The sequence below is a fragment of the Scardinius erythrophthalmus genome (genome assembly GCF_964197995.2).
Source record: "Scardinius erythrophthalmus genome assembly, chromosome: 25".
In the NCBI taxonomy this organism is placed as follows: domain Eukaryota; kingdom Metazoa; phylum Chordata; class Actinopteri; order Cypriniformes; family Leuciscidae; genus Scardinius; species Scardinius erythrophthalmus.
This window is the reverse complement of record NC_138245.1, coordinates 4,549,544-4,568,607: the sequence shown is the minus strand read 5'-3', so window position 1 is coordinate 4,568,607 and position 19,064 is coordinate 4,549,544. Positions and strand designations below refer to the sequence as shown.

The 19,064-nt window shown below is 40.9% G+C and overlaps 1 protein-coding gene across 1 annotated transcript in view; it reads right to left on the bottom strand.

Moving 5' to 3' along the window:
* Nucleotides 1–901: 901 nt before the first annotated feature.
* Nucleotides 902–19,064, bottom strand: part of kif21b (kinesin family member 21B) — a gene marked incomplete at its 3' end in the record, with an annotated part of 83,607 nt that continues 65,444 nt past the window's right edge. The window contains exons 27-33 of the mRNA XM_081357746.1: nucleotides 9,972–10,108; nucleotides 8,195–8,375; nucleotides 7,925–8,089; nucleotides 7,603–7,720; nucleotides 5,907–6,077; nucleotides 2,607–2,806; nucleotides 902–1,001 (exon numbers count right to left, since the gene is read on the bottom strand). Coding sequence (XP_081213872.1) covers nucleotides 902–1,001; nucleotides 2,607–2,806; nucleotides 5,907–6,077; nucleotides 7,603–7,720; nucleotides 7,925–8,089; nucleotides 8,195–8,375; nucleotides 9,972–10,108 — 1,072 coding nt within the window. The remainder of the gene's footprint in view (nucleotides 1,002–2,606; nucleotides 2,807–5,906; nucleotides 6,078–7,602; nucleotides 7,721–7,924; nucleotides 8,090–8,194; nucleotides 8,376–9,971; nucleotides 10,109–19,064) is intronic.

The following is a 19,064-nucleotide window of genomic DNA, read 5'->3' as shown; positions in this document are numbered from 1 at the left end:
AATGTGAAGACGACAACCATTCCTGCTCACACTGACTTAATGAACAACATCTCATGAATTATTCCAGTGGAATAAACTCGCGTTCTCTTCCTAAATCCTCACTTATGTATCTCTCTTGGTAAATTTTGTGACATCAAAATGGACAATTCTCAATTTTTGATGGAATAATGCAGTATTTATTATAAATAATTTATCTTTTTTTTTTTTTATTCATGTGCCTCATAATCTTGAATCAGAATAACTTCCCCTCCTTCTTGCAGCATCTCTTCTCTTCTCTGATGATGAGGGCGGGGCAACCTGTCACTCACATGAGATCCACCAATCACAAACCACAACCATCCAATCAATTCCTCACAGACAAAAGCCCCGCCCTACATTTTTACTTGTTCCAGAAGCCGTTTCACTCAGATATACATCACAATAGGGAAGAAAAGACTTGCACAACTTCCGTTTCATGCCGACTTTAAAACTTGCTCCCCTTGTCTTCACATTTATACCTTTTTTTTTTTTTTACATTCTGTTGAAATGTTTGCACACATTCTGAAAATAACAACCCTCTACAATGCGAGTAAATCACTCGCATATGTAATTGTGCGACTAAATAATGTCTATCATTAGCCATTGGCTGATAAATTCTTAAGATTTCACTTGAAGTTCTGGAAGATTCTTGACACTTTTATGTGCGAAACGCATCTGATAATCACAGGCGCACCGTCTGAGGCTGAAACGACCACTTTCATGTGGTAAGTACGCTGTGTTGTAAGAGTTTCAGCTGAGGACTAGGACTATCAGAGGGAAAAGGGAAAAGGGGAGAAAAGTACTGAAGCGGAGAGACATTAGAAGATGAGCTAGAGAAAGGACAGTACCAGAGGGAAGCAGGCAGGAGGTGGTTAGTGGAGGCTCATGGGAGGCTGGTGGCCCGGCCCTTGATGGCCAGGACCCGACGGGGCAGACAGGGCGTGAGCCCGGGGACATAACTCCACAACTTCACACGACAGTCACTGCAGTTATGAAGGCATGAGAGAGAGAGAGAGAGATGAAGGAACAGGAGAGCCGTTAATGAAGAACAGTCAAACAATCCCACAATCCCCTGCCTGCACCATCTGCTCTACAAACAAGCACCCTGAAATACACAAAAGTAGGTCTTAACAACATATTAGTCTGAGTGAACATTTCTAAGCAGTCTACTGTCTGGAAAAAAGAGAGTAAGAGACTGAACAGTGTCACAGAAACAGACGAGCAACACATAACGGACTCGTTGAGCTGACGACCCATTTAGAACCATTACAGCGCCGTAAATAACTGCTTATATTATCATTTCAAAATTACCATATTTAAAACCTGTTCTCTTCATCTTGTTTTCCCAATGCACCTCAGAAGTTCCTGCTAATTTGGGAAGTTCAACCTACGAACAGGGTCTTTCGAACAAACAATTCGTCTTTTAGATCAATGCATTTCCACACATTACGTGACATTTTAAATGCTTTAAACTAGGCATGTACAATATGTATCGTCTACGATAATATGGTAATTGTTGTTTTAATGATGTGAAGGCAGTCATTTTGTCTCTTACTCATTTTGTCTTGACAGAGCATGCTTTCATTGCATGATGTAGTCCAGTTGAAAGCAGTAACAATCGCCCTAAATGCAACATATGCCTCTGTATGAGTTTTTGTCTTATATTTTTATGATATCGAAATATAAAATACAGACTAATGCTGTGTCTGAACATGCCTACTTCTATATTACTACTTCTGACTTCCAGCGAGTCTGAAGTGTGCATTCGATGGACACTTTACTATCCCATGAGGCCACAGGAGAGGATTTCTGACTGGAGGTAATGCAGCGCAACTGATGTCGTAGGTCACATGACAATGACAACATGGCGGATGCAGTATGACCAAATTGCATTCATATTACCCACATTCATACTATATAGACTTTTTTTTAATGGTCACAAAGTACGTTTCAAACCAAATGTAGTACCTACTACACATCATGCGATTTCAGACGCATCATGAGTTCCTGCTGTTCCTAAATGCTTCCACTTTCCAATAATACCACTTACAGTTGACCGTTGAATATCTAGCAGGGATGAAATTTCACGATCTGATTTATTGCAATGGTGTATCCTGTCACAGTACCACACTTGAATTCACTGAGCTCTTCAGACACATTTTTTCACTGATGTTTGTAAATGCAGACTGCATGGCTAGATGCCTGATTTTATACAGTCACCACGGCTGATGGGTCTGATTGAAACTATTGAATTCAATAATTAAGAGGCGTGTCCCAATGCTTTTGTCCTTATAGTGCAGCTCCAAGCAAAGCCACAGCAGAACTGAAGTGCATCTCACAGCAGTGGTTCGTTCCTTATACATTCATGCTCAACTCATAAAGCTTTGCTCCTGAACGAATCAGCTTTTTGAACAAATCGGTTGAATAAATGATTGAGTTTCATCGCAACTTGAAACTTAGTGTTCAAGTGTGAAAATTAGTGCTTAATTTGCAGACCAGTCTAAAAGACTGAAAGAACCAAACACACAACATTGTGCATGAGTTGCGCATCACTAATATTTTAGCTTCTTCCTGCATGAGCTACGTACCTGGAGGCAGTAAAGATCTGTTTGGAATTAGTGCAGATGGCATTGATGGGGCTGTCATGGCCCTTAATCTCTCCGATGGGCGTGAAGTTGTCCACGTTCCACACCTTGAGCATTCCCGCCCTGCAGGCGCTGAGGAGCATGGGCCGCCCGGGTACAAACGCAAGAGCACACACCCAATCCTTGTGCGCATTTGGGATTTGCTGTGGAGGAATAAGAAACATTTGATTTTTAGACCACCTCTTCTATATTAAGGCACAAAGCCCCTCCAGCAGGAGTTCTTTTCTTTATCTGTGTCACTGTTTCTGAACTCCCTGAAACACCTCCACTGTAGTCTTGAGTTTTCTTCAGGGAACGAACATGTCACAATATTCCTCATATAAATAAGTGATACGCACAATAAAGGATGAGGTCTGGTTGAGTTAGTTAGTGTGTTAAGACTGGAGGTTATGGTAATGGGCGGGACATTTTCCAAACACACTCAAAGCGCTTGTCCAATCACAGCACACTGATCCAGCCGACCAATCAGAGCACACTGGGCCCTATCTTGCACCCAGCGCAATTGACTTTGTACACTGACGCATGTATCATTCCTATTTTGCACCTTCGCACAGCGGACTTTTCCCTCCACAGACGCACGTCGGTAAATTAGGGAATGAACTTGTGCTCCTGGGGGCGGTTCAGCGAAAAGAGGAGGCGCGTTCCGGTGTAAACGTTCCATGGCGCTATATTGCACTTTCAGAAAACAGAAACCTAGTCTAAAGTCAGTGGCGCGTTCAGATACTATTTTAAGGGCGCATGCTTGGCCGTGTGCACAACGCGCATACACTTTGCTTCTCTCATCTACACAGACGCAGCAGTTCCAATTTTTGCAAACCATTCACAATTACAAGGAAAAATATTACCACACGAGCGAAATCATTGTGGTGTCCATGAAGAAGTGAAAAAATATGCATAAATCTAGCTTACACATTTACCCAAATTATTATACGCCTGTTTAACCGAAGCTAATCTGGGTGTGTTTCTCCATCCCCAATGTCACCTCTCTGTGTTTTACGGCCCTGACGAGAACGCCGGTCTCCTCGGCTCTGAACCGCTCCTGGCGCGCGCCTGGCAAATCCGCCGTTATAATAGCAAACCGCTATAGAACAAGCACGCCTGCTCTTAAAGGGAATGTGAGATGACGCTCTGATTGGTTTATTTCACGTTGCGCCCAAACCACACCTATGAGTAATGGAGCGACTTCAGACCAATTCATTTTAGATTTGCGCCGGGCGCAAGAGTCATTTATCCCGCCGGTATAATAGCAACAGCGCCCGAGATCCGCCCACAAAGTTACTTGTGTTTCGCATTTGATACTTGCGTTTCAGATCGTTAAAATAGGGCCCATTGTGTTTTTCAGAAGGAGGGGCTTCTAGAGACAGGAACTAAACAGAGCATTACTGACAGACTGGAAAGAGAGGAGCTGCAACAATGGAGAAAATGCAGACCTGAAATTTCCTCAAAGAAAAAATATCTGTCAACTAATTCTGTAAGCTATACAGGGAACCCCAGTTGGTACATCATTATAATATTAAAGGTTAAAGTTAATTGATTTGTAGGCTACGTACATTTAAATTACACATAAGGAAGTTTTTATAATAACGTTATAATACATTTTTAATTACATAATTATGTTTCTACAATTTTTTTTTAATATAAACATTTAAATGGTGGCTGTCATAAAATGGATTTATTCAAAGACATTAATTGAAGAACAGGTCAAATTACAATGAATACGCAATACAGCGCATATATTCAGCTACAGTAAAAGGGATGGCAAACACCACTAATAATAAGACTACAAATGAGTTCAACAAACTAGCCAAATTAAAATTTAAACAAGCCTCAGAGTAAGAGAAATAGACAGAAATATAAAATAAAATTCAGATACTAAAGAAGGATTATACAGATGCTATAAAAGAGCTAAGAGAATTAAGAATCTTTTTCTAACCACTAAGCTCCAGCTGATTCAGGCCTGTGGGGAAATGGACAGAAGTTCTCATAAAAGAGAGCAACCAAAGCACTTTATCATGGCAGATTTCCCCAGTGGTTCAATCAGAGAAGACAGGCGTAATGTAATGTGTGTGTTTAGATAAACTCACTGCTTACACACTGTTAACTGCACAGGGATTTAAGCGTCTTCCTATTGAGGGGAATTCTGTCAGTCAATAAAAAAAATCAAAAAAAAAAAAAAAGATATGGATGTGCAATAAAAGCTGTGAACTGATTTAGCCCAGATGTGTGTGTGTATTTAATATAAGAGTGAGGGAGCGCTGCATACATTTGCATAATGAAAAGAAATTAAAGATTGACGTGAAGATATCACTTTATATAAAGGAATCTTTCATCTTCATGCCCAAAAGTGACAATAAACTGAAAATGTTTACAGGTAAATACATTTAAAGAGCTTCCGGCATCATGGCACATTGTTTCTCCAGGTGATATTTATTCTCTATTTCCAATTTCAGCATCAAAATGCGATGAAATTATCAACATGACAATGAAATTTACCTGTGTAATACATAATTCAAATATCCTTGACGGGTAGGAGACTCGATATGTCGAACCCATTTTCATGTCGTCTTATAATAATCTTCCATTATTTTTGACCTTTAAGCTCTGGATGATGGGAAATGTTGGAATGTGTTTTTGTCTAATATAATCAGCTGGAGAAACCATTCAAATCAAACTTATTACTAAGAGCTTCCTCAGCAGTCAGAGCGCCATGACGTCAACCTCCAGTGATGAATCAAGCTATTCTACATCTATTGACACAGGAACAATAGGTAAACGCTGGATTATTACCTTATGAAACATCATTTGTCTGTGTATATATTATTTTTCGGGTTTGGATATTGTAATTTTGTCGCTGTCAATCATGTCTCAACTTTAATACAATTTAATTTCTTTAAAGCACTTACAGCTTAATAGTCAGACAGTTCTTTGCTTATTTTTCCTACATTAATATTTAACTTTAAAAAAATCTTACTGACATTTTTTTGAAAGACTAAATCTACATTTCATCTTAGTTTCTTTTGGTAATTACAGGAAAAGAAGGAAAAACATTCTCCACACATGGCTCTTTGCTTTGACTTTGATTGTACATAGCACAGGAATTAATATATTTAACCACAAATAGTTGATACATTCTAAACAGGGTGTGTATTATGGGTGGGGTTCATGTGACATGACATTACGTTTTCACGCATTAATACAAGACCAAAATGCGCATACATGTAATATTAATCTTTTAATTTTTACCTGAATCAGTTCCTGCTGTCCCAGATCCCATTTCTTAATGCCGTTGTCACGGGAACCACTGAACAGTATGTCACCGTGCACAGCGAGACACTCAATCCCATCGTAATGAGGGGGCTCGAAGTTATGAGCCGGTCCGATGTTGCCCTGGGCTCCCTCCGCAATGTCAAATATCTGCATTAAAGGAGTCATGAATTGAGAAATGAAATTTTCCTTCATCTTTTCGACATAGTGCTAAAAAAACAAAAACATACTGAAAGTTCCAGAACTCAACTTTCTTGTTACGGTCCATTCACACTAAGAATGACAACTATAAGATAATTATTATTACGGTAACTATATTAGCGTCCACACCAACGAACGATCTCGTTCTGTTTATTATTAAGTGGGAGCTTGTCATCTGCAGCTTTAAATGCTGAAGCTGATTGAAGCAGGATGGATTCTGATTGGCTGTCAATGTTATTAGATTTTCTTATGGGTTTTTCAATTTATGAGCGAAATCTGTCTGTGGTAAACATAACTTGACGATACTTTAACGTTTTGCTCCACAACGTCAATTACACACACCCATATGGAAAGTGTGAAGCTGTTCTGTTTAAAAAAATACATAACAGACATAATGTTTTTTTTACAACGTATGTTTCTAATAAGTAAAAAACATACGTTATAAAGATGTGTGAGATGTTCAAGTATCGCTAACTTATGTTTACCACAGACCTTATTCTGTCAGATACAGAATGATGTCATCGCCAGTGCAGAGCTTTCTCAACACTGGCAGCAGGTGTGACGAGCGCATCTGCACACACAGGCAGGCAAAGACTTTTGGAAAACGGCCTGGTGTCAGGAACAGCAGCAAAGAAGCCAATTCTTTCCAAGAAAAACATCAAGAACAGACTGAAATTCAGCAGGAAGTACAAGGACTGGACAGGAGAAGACTGGTGCAAAGTAATTTTCTCTGATGAAGCACCCTTCCGACTGTTGGGGACATCTGGAAAATTGATTGTCCGGAGAAGAAGAGGTGAACGCAACCATGAGTCCTGTGTCATGCCGACAGTGAAGCATCCTGAGACCCAAGAGAGTGGGCTCTCTCACAATTCTGCCCAAAAACACTGCCAGGAATAAAGCATGGTTTCAAAACGTCCTGCAAGAGCAACTTCTCCCAATGATCCAGGAGCAATTTGGTAGTGATGCGTATATTTTCCAGCATGATGGAGCACCATGCCCCAAAGCAAGAGTGATAATGAAGTGGCTCAGAGATCATTACAGTGAAATTTTGGATCCAGACCAGGAATCTTAATCCCATAAGAGAGCCTGATGTCAGTCCTAAAAAGCAGAGAGTGGACAAGTAGAAGCCCACAAATTGTGAACTCCGAGCACTAATAAGGCGAAGGGATCGCCATCAGTCAGGATTTGACCTGATATCCAGCATGCCAGAGCAAATTGCAGAGGTTATGAAGAAGAGTAAACACTGTAAACCTGGACTCTAAGCATATATCGAATGTCTTTGCCAATAAAAGTCTTGTTTTCATAGTATATCATAGAAACATGTGAAAAAATAATCTTCAAATACTGAAGCTGCAAACTTTGCGAAACACAAAACTGATGTCACTGCCAATACTTTTGGCCACGGCTGTAGAAGAAGTCTATATGAAAAACAGACATAAATAAAAGGGAAATCAACTAAAATGGTTAAACGGACCTTCACGTAATGGTCTTTGGATCCAGTGATCACCTGATCCTTGCCTCCTCCAGAATAACCCACTGTAAGACACATGACTGACCCAATGTGTCCTGTCAGCTTCCCAGTGGCCTGCATTCTGCACACAAAATCTTCAAATCAGCCAACTGTACCACAACATTTATTATAAAACACTGACGTGTTTTGAGAACAGAATATGCACATGGTGATGAACTCTGTACAGCACACTTGCCTGGTGGGTTTTTGAATTCATCAATAAATGGACATCAATAAATGCTAATACTACTTCTGCCTGTACTTGGCTTAGGAATAAACTATGCACCTGTTGAGGTCCCATGTGCGGACAGTGTTGCCTGCAGAAGCATAGAGCACCGATCCGGTGGGATTGAGGGCGATCTGGTTGATCTGATACTCGCCCTGGGCTGTAGTGATGGTGCGGGTGGTTGTACCAGCACAGGCATCACCTGAGACCACCTGACCCGACGACCTAATGATGGACGGACAAAGTTTACACTTTCGTTCTAAACTTTACGCCAAGTGCATTCAGATGCTACAGCTAGTTGCCAATTTCAGACACTGAAAAGATACTCACGTGAATGTTCGGACACACTTGACAGAATCACGAATGTCCCATACTTTGATATACGATGTGGAAACGGTGAAGACCAGGCTGGAGTTGCTGCAGTATTTGACAGACACTACGTTGTTAGGATGTCCTCTCAGGGTCACGATTTCCTGTCCGGTCACCAGATTCCACATCTTGCAGGTTCGATCTGAAAAAACATTGTTTTTTTACTAATCATCTCGTTTACGATGCACTACGGCAGGCGTCTGCCTCCTTAAGTCCTAAGTGTACTTCCATTTTGATGCGAACACTCAGCACATTAAAAAGAACTGTATAATATATTTAATATCATGCGCAAGCACAGGCGGTTGACACACACGCACACTAGAAAGTGCTATTTCTCTCCAGAAGTTACTGTGCGAGTGATAAATATGTCTTTGTAGTTTATAGTTGTGGGTGTCCCTTAATCCCCTCACGCAAGCGCTCATCAGTGTGGGAGTCTCTGGTTGCATCCTTAAGTAGTTTGTTGTTGTGCCAACTCGTTTTATTTTTCGACTGTGAAACAATGGCCCGGGGCAGTTTTGCATGTGGGCCAATTACTTGGTGCAAACTAGTAAAGCCACATGCGCAAGGTGACCATACAGAATATGTGAGGTTAGAAAAATCAGGCTGTGTTTGTACAGAGCATGCTTTCTATGCTGAGGACGACTTTCATATTGACAAAATTCTAAAAAGTATATTTTGGGCTTTAGGCACACAGCACCACTGGCAGAAGGTTAAACATTGGCTTTATGCTGAACGTCACATGAACAAACAGGAAAGCAGGTCTCACTGCATCCACTTGTCAGAGAAAGTGTTAACGCAATACAAACTGACGACAATATTTATGGACTATTTATTAGGTAATCAACTAACCAAGCTAGGTTCTGATCATAGCAACCTGAATATGTTTGCACGAGCTCAGCAATTCAGTATAGTCACGTCCCGTTTATATATATAGCACTTTATACAATAGATTGCTTAAAATCAAGCAGCTTTACCGTATTAAACATGAAAAACAGTGTCAGTGTCTCATTTCATCAGAAGTACAGCTTAATTTTCTACTATAAAGCAGCTCCTCCAGTGTGTTCACGTTTTCACTGGCGGACGTTTGACCGCAACGGACTCGTGAGGAGAAATGAACTGGAAAAGATTTTCACGTGAAAGAAGGCGGAGCCTCCGCGCACACCTACCTATTACGTAATTGCCACGGACCAATGGTAAAACAAAGGTGTTTACCAGCCAAAGCAAACTTTTCCGGAAAGTTTGCTTTGGCGAGCTGTTTCGAACTCCCAAAACAAACTTCAAACGAAGTTCGTTTTGGCCTGATTTGGTTCGAAATGAAGGCACATCAGTTCGTTCTTCGATTTCACTTGAAGTACATCGGGGCCTTTATGCTCAACTTTGCTCACTCCTTTAAAGGCTCTATATTTAACGAAGCCCATACAAATGACCTGAACCGTAAGCAATATGACCTGTTTTCCAGAAAATAACCCCCATTAGAGGAATATTACATGCTTAAAAATAATTGCAGCATTGTGAGTAATAACTATAGATTCAAAAGATCAAGCTACCCACGGTTAGCCTTCTTTAAAGCAATGGGATGTTGAATAGCTCAAAGCATGCTGAAACTTTGACCTCGAAGCAAAGAGAAAATGTATTTCGAATTGGATCAAATGTTTATGCTAATGGGTGTTTATGTTTTCATGTCAAAGGTTCAGAGAGAAATAACTGTGAGAATGAACCTTAATGGTGCACACTGTACCTTTGGAGCCGGTGAAAAGCAGCTCGTCAGTGGCATCCAGGCAGAGCACAGGTTTGGTGTGTCCCTCGGCCATTGCCACGCACTGTAGAGGAGCCGTCCTGCCCCCCTTCAGCCCACCTGTGGGAGTGATCACACCCCTGCACAAAGACACGTAGCATTTCACTGTACTGAAGTGAGGAAGACTGTGAGGTTAGTCTCAAAGTGAGTGGGTGGAAAGGATGCAACAAAGCTTGTTTGTGTTCAAATACAAAGTGTGCCATCTGTTCCACATGGATGAACAAAAGCCTTTTTTGTGTGTGGATGTGAGAAAGAAGAGTGAGATAGGGAGAACAGAAAGAAAGAAAAGATACAAATAGGAAGAAGGTCTCCCGATATGATGAATCCCGATACATTAACCTAATTACTGTGAGGTTTGTGGAGCCAATATAGTATCACTACCAGAGTCCGCCTAGGACCACAAATGGTAATGGATGATTTAAAGCTGTAAAGATTGCTGTGTTTATATGTAGGGTAAGAGACTTAGGGTATGGGCTAAGCTAGTATGCTATGTTAACAGTATGCTAAACAAGTACATTAAGCTGTTAAGCTGAAAAATGCAAAGATTAGTCTATTTGTCACTATATGTAACACAATCTTAAAAAATAAAGTATTAAACAACATGCATCATAAAGCAATTTTGATTAATCTTTTATCAGGCACTGAATAGAGTACTCATCAAATGTTCTTTCAGCCTGCTTTGGGGTCCTAGGCAGACTTGATTGTTTTGTGAGATCCGGTGGATGAACCCTGCACACTTCAGACCTTCACCCTTCGGTTGCTCTCCGTGGAGTTCATTGTCAACGTGCTGATATTTCATTTGATTTATCAGACTCCAGCTGTGTTTAACAGCACTCTCGTCCAGTCCGCCACTCAGGCTCCACGGGTCACCCAGCATATGGCCATCAGCCAGGCAGACGGACATCAGTGAAAACAATATAACAGACTCCATATATCGAGCAGGTGTTAATAATGTCCTATAATAGTGTACCAGTGCCAAACAGCAGGGGAGCCGATACACGTGACGTCGATGTCACACCGACAGCAAAGCCGAATGCACACTTGAAAGGGAAGCCTGCTTGACTGATGCAAACTGCAGCCAAGTCCTCTGTGAGTTGTGGACTTTGGTTCAAAAGCCTAAATCCGCATTTCAAAGTGGCTCATTTGGTCACTGCTGAGTTTGCAGGGTGGCACAGAAAGTGGATCTATTTTAAGACATCTTCAATGTCCATATGCTTTGCAGAAGCATGATCGGCTCTGTTGTGTTGCAAGTGAAGGTATAATGTTTATCTCTAGACCCCAAAGTATGGGACTGATGCCGATGTTAAGCAGCTCTGCACGGTTTTCCATAGTAGTATAGCAGCATATAGTAGTAGTAGTAGTAGTAGTAGTAGTAGTAGTAGTAGCAGCATTCCAAAAGTAGCATATTATTTACTATAACTCGGATATCTCTGACATTTTGGAGGGTCGGAACACGTCAGGGTCCCAAAAGGCACATGGGCACAAGTCTTTGGAGCCCACTGCCCCCACCACTGCAGTCCCTAATTGCAAATCTGTATCCTGCATTTTGCGGGCCCTCATTTCAAACATGCACTCTACTGTATGTACCACTGTGTTCGCTGGCCATTGGGTCATATGCAGAAAGGGCCCTGGTGTTAATTTCCTTAATTGCATATCTTGAGGCTTTTGATGCCACTTCCCCTATTGGCCTAGTCCATTATCCAGTCGATATGCACAAGAGCAGGAAGTAAATATAACTTGTGCATGGTGCTTGTGCACGTGAATTTGCAAATGATCTCCTGAAACTCTTGCACTCAGGCAGGGATGAAAAGGATCCCACCATGTCTGAGGATGCAGAGCAACACAGGGCTTTTTAAACTTATTTATATCCACATAAATTGTTTAAAAGACTCTTTGCTGGAGACAGGCAGCACTTCTTCCTCTTGACAGCCTGAGATGGTCCCAATTATGGACCACAGAGTTTCCCAGCAGCTCCCAAAAGACACTTCAGATCTCTTCCTCACCAGTATGAACACCGTCAAACTGCCCATCAGTTTTACAACCTGTCAATCATTGAGACTGCAGCCAGATAAAGGAGAGGCAGGAAGAGTTGCTCTCAACCATGTTGGGACTCGTGTTATGATGTCACCATTTTGTGGTCTGTCTAATGGCTGACGGACTTGGCAGAACCATCACACAACACCTGTCATAGTCGCTCACATCACATCGAGGAGCGGACAATGTTTCGTCTTGGACTGAATCCACTGGCTTTTTCTGTTTTCCCCCAACAATAGCACAGGCAAGCTGGTGTGCAATTGAAAACTGCAATCTCCACATCCATCGTTAACAGCACCACAGAGCCAACTGCAAATGGATGTAATGTTTACTGACAGCTGGCAAGCCAAATTTCTGGTGAGATTTATGATGGACCACTGGCAAGGGCTAAATGAGGGTTTCTATCACAAGAGATATGTTCTAAACACACATGTTGCTTAGACGGAGGAGAGGATTCGTCTATAAAACTGATCTAGAACTTCAGGAAACAAAAATAAAATGTAAAGTCTCAAGGACATATACTTGAGGGACCAAGACAAGTAAAAATGACTTTGGGGTTGATCTCTCATCTCTTGTCTTATTTCGGTCTTATTTTCCCATGTTCCCCCTTGTGCAGAGCGGAGGATGCATTATGTCAGTCATAACAGTGGGGGTGTTTTCAGCTCAGTGCTGACCCCTCCTGGAAAGTTGACAAGTCATTTCTCAGAGTAAACAGGTGGAAGTAATCTGTCAGAAGAAAAACAAAATCAAAAGTAGGAATTGCTCTTCAAAAATCACCTTTCTTTTTGGTGTCAGTTTTTGCTGCCGAGAAAATATTGCAACTCCAGTTGTGGCTGCCAATTAGCCCACATACAACCTGGCATGGCTAAACAAGCCTCCCCTTCCCTAAAAATATAATGAGGCTCTTTCCCTTCAGGCTGACAGCGTTCCCAACCAGCCCAGACTCAGAACGCTCTTTCCTGTCGACCGAGCGAGACGGAAATGAAGCTGGAGTTTGGGATGAAGGGAAATTGGTCTCCTGTGGGCTGAGATCAGCCTCTGTCCGGCTCAGCGCCTGTGAAGTCCTAATGATGGTGGAGCCGTCAAAGCCTCTGTGCAGGCGCAGTCGAACAGAGGTGACAAGAGGATGGCTGATTAAAGAGGAAACTGGGACATCCCGACTCTCTGAGGACAGATGAAACGCAAGAGGCTGCTGTTGGCACATTTGTGCTCTCTAAAGTGGAAAAAACTCCAGGGATGTCCGGCAAACAGGAACTGGCGGTGATCGGGTTCCAGACGAACATTGTGTGAGGGGTTTAAAACATTAGTAACTTATGTCTTTGTGATACAGCATTCAACTTAAGCAGTGTTTACATTTCATTAACATTTTTTAATTGTATATGCAACTAGATTTTTTTCCATCTGAAGAAAATATAAGTGGTGTTTGCCCATGCAAAACTCATCGCCTTGATGTTAGGGTGTTCAATGTGTTTGCTAACCATGTCAAATTAAGACACCTCATCGTCTCTAGGTAAGGCTCAGTCTCCTTCCTTCAGAGATTTTTTGTTGTCTTTTATTGCCCACCAGGCAAAACAGTTCACAGTTGAGAGTTGGGTAATGGTGCTGATTGTCTTAGCAAGCTCCAGTAATGAGCACTAAGCAATTTCTCCACACCATGCAGCTTAATTTTTTGCTCATTTGAGTCGATAAGTGAGGAATTAGAGTTTAGAGTGAATAAGGACATTTTATTTCTTACTGAGTGTCAATCAAACAAACTCAATACAGGTGTAGTGCCATGCTGTGCTTTAAACATTACAGCCATAAACCAAAAATCAGCCTATGCACACACAGCAAGAAACTAAACATGCAAGCCCTGCGATACTAAAAACGCATGAAAAAGGAAACACTCCTTGTCACATGAGTGCAAAAACCAAAACATTACAACAGCAAACTTTAAGGAATGATGATCTAAAAACTAAACCATCATGCAGCACATAACCAATGAGGAGTGAGCTCGTGGTTTTGGACCCTTCCGCTGGGTTGAAAGCAAAGAAATCAGATGCTCTGAGAAATACATGGTGTGAAGGGGGAGGGGTGGTGGTGGGGGCTGTTGTCCTGTTGCCTCCTATCCAAGTCTCCTCGGTAGAGAAGACGAGCATGAGGAGGACAGGATATGGAGGTTCTGTGCTTTTCATGGATAAACGAAGAGGGGGGTTGTTATGAATGAACCTTATCTGAACATTGCCATAGCAGGATTTAGAGCAGACTGCTGCAGTTCAAAGAATAAAAGCCTTCCCTACCGACTCATTCAGCTTCACGCCGATCAAAGAGGCTGTTGATCTTAAAAAACACACACACACAGACTAAAAACACTAATCCAAAGTGCACAGTTACACTGGCCCTAGCTATGACAATTTAGCTGAAATAATAAGACATCATAGCGTGAAATTCATCATCATCATGCTGTTTTGTTTCATTCTGGAATAGTTTATCACCACTGACTCACTTGGTGAACAAGTTAAGCCAGCTGTCTGCGATTCTCTCCTTAAATAGATTTGCCTCTCAGAAGAAATTTGGGGCCGAGTTGTTCCAAGCACTCCATGTTCCATCATGGAGTCATTAACTTCTAATGGGATAACGAGAACAACTCGAAGGAAACAAGAAAAATGCGATTGTGCTGTCAGGATAATGGGGTGCTGAGAAATCACAGTGTCGCTGTATTGGATAAGAAAAGAATATTGAGTAACATACTAAATTGAACCTGTGGGGTTTGTGTGAACCAATTTTCTTTTGCAGCCTTTACAACAGAGACCAGAAGAAACAAAGTTTTTGCCAAAAATAAAATTAGATCAGTGGTGGTTCAAAGGACCAAAAGATGTAAAACTTGCTGGACATGTTAACAAATTCGGCCGGCATCTCTCTAGCCAATTTTCCAGACAATTTTTTTTTAGTAAGCCTTATTTGCATAGTTGTTGAAGAATCACGAAACAGGGCATCTCTCAGCCAGTGGGTGTTAACCCTGAGTTAATGGCCCTGCTGACTCAAACAACTTCTGGACGGCTTGAAAGAATTGACCGGTTGGTGAGGCAGCCTCTCACGGCCTTGGCAGCAACCAGTGAGGCTGTACTCTGTCAGATCTAGTTATTTTGACAATTTTTCAGGGAAATCAGAGAAAAATAAAGGCAGTTCAGTTGGCTAGTGGGATGCCACCTTTTGATCCCAGTCCAGAGCTGTTGCGAGATTCAAATAGGGTTTGTAACAGGGCCTTCCCAACAGATCGCCAGGAAGCAATCAATCCAATGATTTTGTGTCAAAAGCTGACATTTAAGCAAGTACATTTAGTACACGATTTTGAAACGTTTTTTTCCTTCCTTTGAACCTTCAAGATCGTTAAAGCTATTCAATCAAGTCCATCCATAAGGTTCATTCAACTCTTACAGAGCTCACAGCACAGGACGCAAATGGAAAGGGTACATGCATGCTCACGCCGTGACCACACCTGGTGGGGGTGTGACCAGGCGGGACAACCAGACAACAGGGAACAGAATGACAGACAGAGATCTCTACCTGAACACCTCCGAGAGAGAGGAGTCGCTGTCATCCGACCTATAGGGCAGAACAGCAGTTGGGTTAGGGGAAGGTGGGAAGAGTCAGTAGAAGACAGAGAGGGAGGGGGAAGGGGAGGAGCCTTCCAGGGAGCAGGCAGGAGAAGGGGGTGGGGCTAGAGCAAAAGGGGAGGAGTTAGCAGGAGGGTTATGCAGAGTTCATTGGGTGGGGTTACTGGAATAAAACTCAATGTTGACAGCAAGAGCCCACTCCAAACCTAAGCTCTGATCCACGTTTACAAGCCTCACAGTGATGTATTCCCACAGCTCGTGTTGTCGTAATGGGATGCTTCATGTCTCAGTTCACTCGGCTGTTTGATCTAAACTGTTTTTATTGTGACTACCAAGGAAATAAAACATGACTCTAATAAAAGCAGCCAGCGTTTTAGTGAGACGTATTATCAATACACGTTTCATTCATGCAGCATCTCCTATTGAAATTGCACTATAGTGCTCTAGGCTAAATGACTCCCACTATTCACAGAGACAATATACAAGTACATGAGATTCAAAAGCCGCACGCTGCAATCATCACTCACACATTATTCTAAGTGCTATTACAGTATGTGAACGTGGATGATTGCGGATGTTAGGATAATAAAATATGAATGATATATAAACAAATAGGTTTCTTTCATCAACAGGAAGACTTTTTAAATTATTGAGTGATTAAAATGGATATAATGAGGAGTTAAATTGGTGTTTTGGAAGTGGTGAAAGTCTAAAACCAGGTTAGGACAGAGTATTAAGCTCTACTGACAGTATCTGTGAGCTACAGTTGATCATTACGGACATCCAGAATGTTCATCAAAAACAGCTTTTACAGCAATGCATTTATAATGGACGCCTTTGGGGCAAGACACTGCACTGGGATAACTGTTAAAATTAAAATACATGAGAGTATGGGCAAAAGACTTAAATATTATATGATTTATCATGAGACTAACAAGTAACTAACTCATTAATCATGTCAGTGCAGAACATTTCATTAATTCTATATCAAACTTTATATTACTAAATCTCACAGGGTTTTCTCGACTCGACTTTATCAGAGCAAGATCTGGTACAACTGCGGAAAAAATAGAATGGCCACAAGGGTTTAGGAGCTTTCTCATTCTGAACAGGAACTAATTCATGTGACGAGATCATGGCCCCGGTGATCAGGGTTAGCCCCGCTAATCATCTTCCAATTGCATATATACGTGCGACGATGTTTAATGAAGTCAGTGCTGAGTCTAAGAAGTCTAAGAGTCAAAAGAATAACAATATGAACCACTGGCGGTCCCTCGGATAAGCATCTGATTGGCTGAAATGTTAATAAAGTGTCAAGAATTAATTCGCTACATTAAAATAAAGATTCAGTCAAACTAGAAGTCCAGAAACTTCAGACACACTTTAAATGAGAAGCATATTAATGAGTGCGTGACCAACTGGAAGGACGCTTTGATTCACTGACACCAACACTGATTTGAATGTTGATGAAGCTTTATTAATATTGGCCTGCATGAATGTCTTGCGTCTGCTGTCCGGATTTGTTATTCTGTGCCAACCCAAGCAAAGACTGAGAGGCTGTCAGGATTCCAATCTAATCAAGTCAGACCCACCCACTGGGGACCAATCAGCATCAAGAGGAGAAGAATAATTAAGATCACACTAGCTTATTTACCGAGACTGACGTGCACTTTAACAGGTGAGATTATTCATGTAAAAGCATGTCAACAGAAATGAGAGTAGCATCTTATTTAAAGTTCTAAATAAAAAGGAGTGGGCATAAAAGTTCATTATCGGCACATGAAAATCATCAAAATTAATTTCCATATGACGACCAGCATAGACAGAAATGTCACATCTTCAAAAACACAACTACACTGAGTGCTAGAGTGGTTGTTAGTATGTTGTGATGCAGTTATGAGTGGTTACTTATTGGTCCAAGTAAAAAAAAAAAAGCCCACACGACTCCAAAGTCTCTGGTATTCTGGTCCCTAAATACTGTAGAATTACATAAATACAACTTTAACCCTAGAAGGGGGTGATAATATGTAATAATGTTTATATCTTTTAATAAAACCCTTAACTCTCACAACATTTTTGATCATTTTTTACAATTTTTCATGGCCCCCAATTTTTTTTGTTGTGCAATATATCAAAAGAAAGAACAGACGCTCTGCTTTTAAACAAAAGCAACATTTTGAGCAAAAAGCTGAGAGAATCGTGTTTTTAATCAAAGACTACATCAGGATCGGATTCAGAACGGTGATCAAAACACAGATGGAGTAGATCGAGTCCATCAACACCCCCAAAGCTTCACAGTCACAGAGCTCGTCCTGGGTCGACGTTTCATTCTGTAACATTAGGTAGTTTTGATTTATATGCTGTTTAATATTGATGATCGCGATGTTTTGCATAAGCATATGATTACATATGATATTGCATGTTTCTGCATTTTCTTTGCATGTGTTTTGATCAAGAGATTCTGCACTCTTTCAGAAGACGTGCAGTAGCCCCCCTACCGTATAACTGTGAAAACATGGAAAGCCGGGAATTTCCGTCAATGGCTGGGAAAGAGTTAGAATGACTTAAATACAAATAAATAATCATTTTAAGTCATTCCGTGACCCCTTGGAAGTTTGCTGAGGCCCCCTGTTTGAGAACCACTCTATTAATAATGATTTTAATATCAGTATTAATATTAATAATATTAAGAGTTACTAATATTAATATCATTAGTGACACTTAATTAAAATGCTAAAAAAACAAATAAGATATAAATTGCAACATCAAGATTGAATTCTTATTTATTTTTACCCTCAACTATTGTTTTTATTTACAATGCATGTATGTTTTTTGCTTTTAATAATAATAATAATAATAATAATTTAAAGTTACCCCGTGGCCCCCTTTGGAAGATTTGAGACTTCTGGAATCACCAAATGCTTTTAATAATAATAATAATAATTTTAAGTCACCCTGTGGCCCTCTTGAAAGTCTTGAAACTTCTGTTCTGTGTGTAAAGTAATTTACAGTTGCTGTTATCTATTTATTTATTGTTTGTTTGTTTGTGTTGGACAGTGCAGGGCTCTCGAGTCACAAACATTGAGAACCAAGAAGGTATGTCTAAACATGTGACTAGTTCACATTACTGAAACATTAAAACATTGCTGCATAATAAAAAATAATGCCTTTTTCTTCTGTATTTTTTTTTTTTGGTCATGCATTCTAGGATTTTTCGCCCATTTCAAGCCTAAACGCTAATACAAGTAACATTGTGCTTCTCCTCAATAATCCTGCAGGATCTGAGGCAACACGGTGCGGGACGACAGGTTACACTTAAGTTTAATACCATCAGGGGTTTGCTCAAATCCCTAATTCTAAGTATGAGCTACAGTAATAGTGATGCTAGCTTAAGCATTCGGCACTA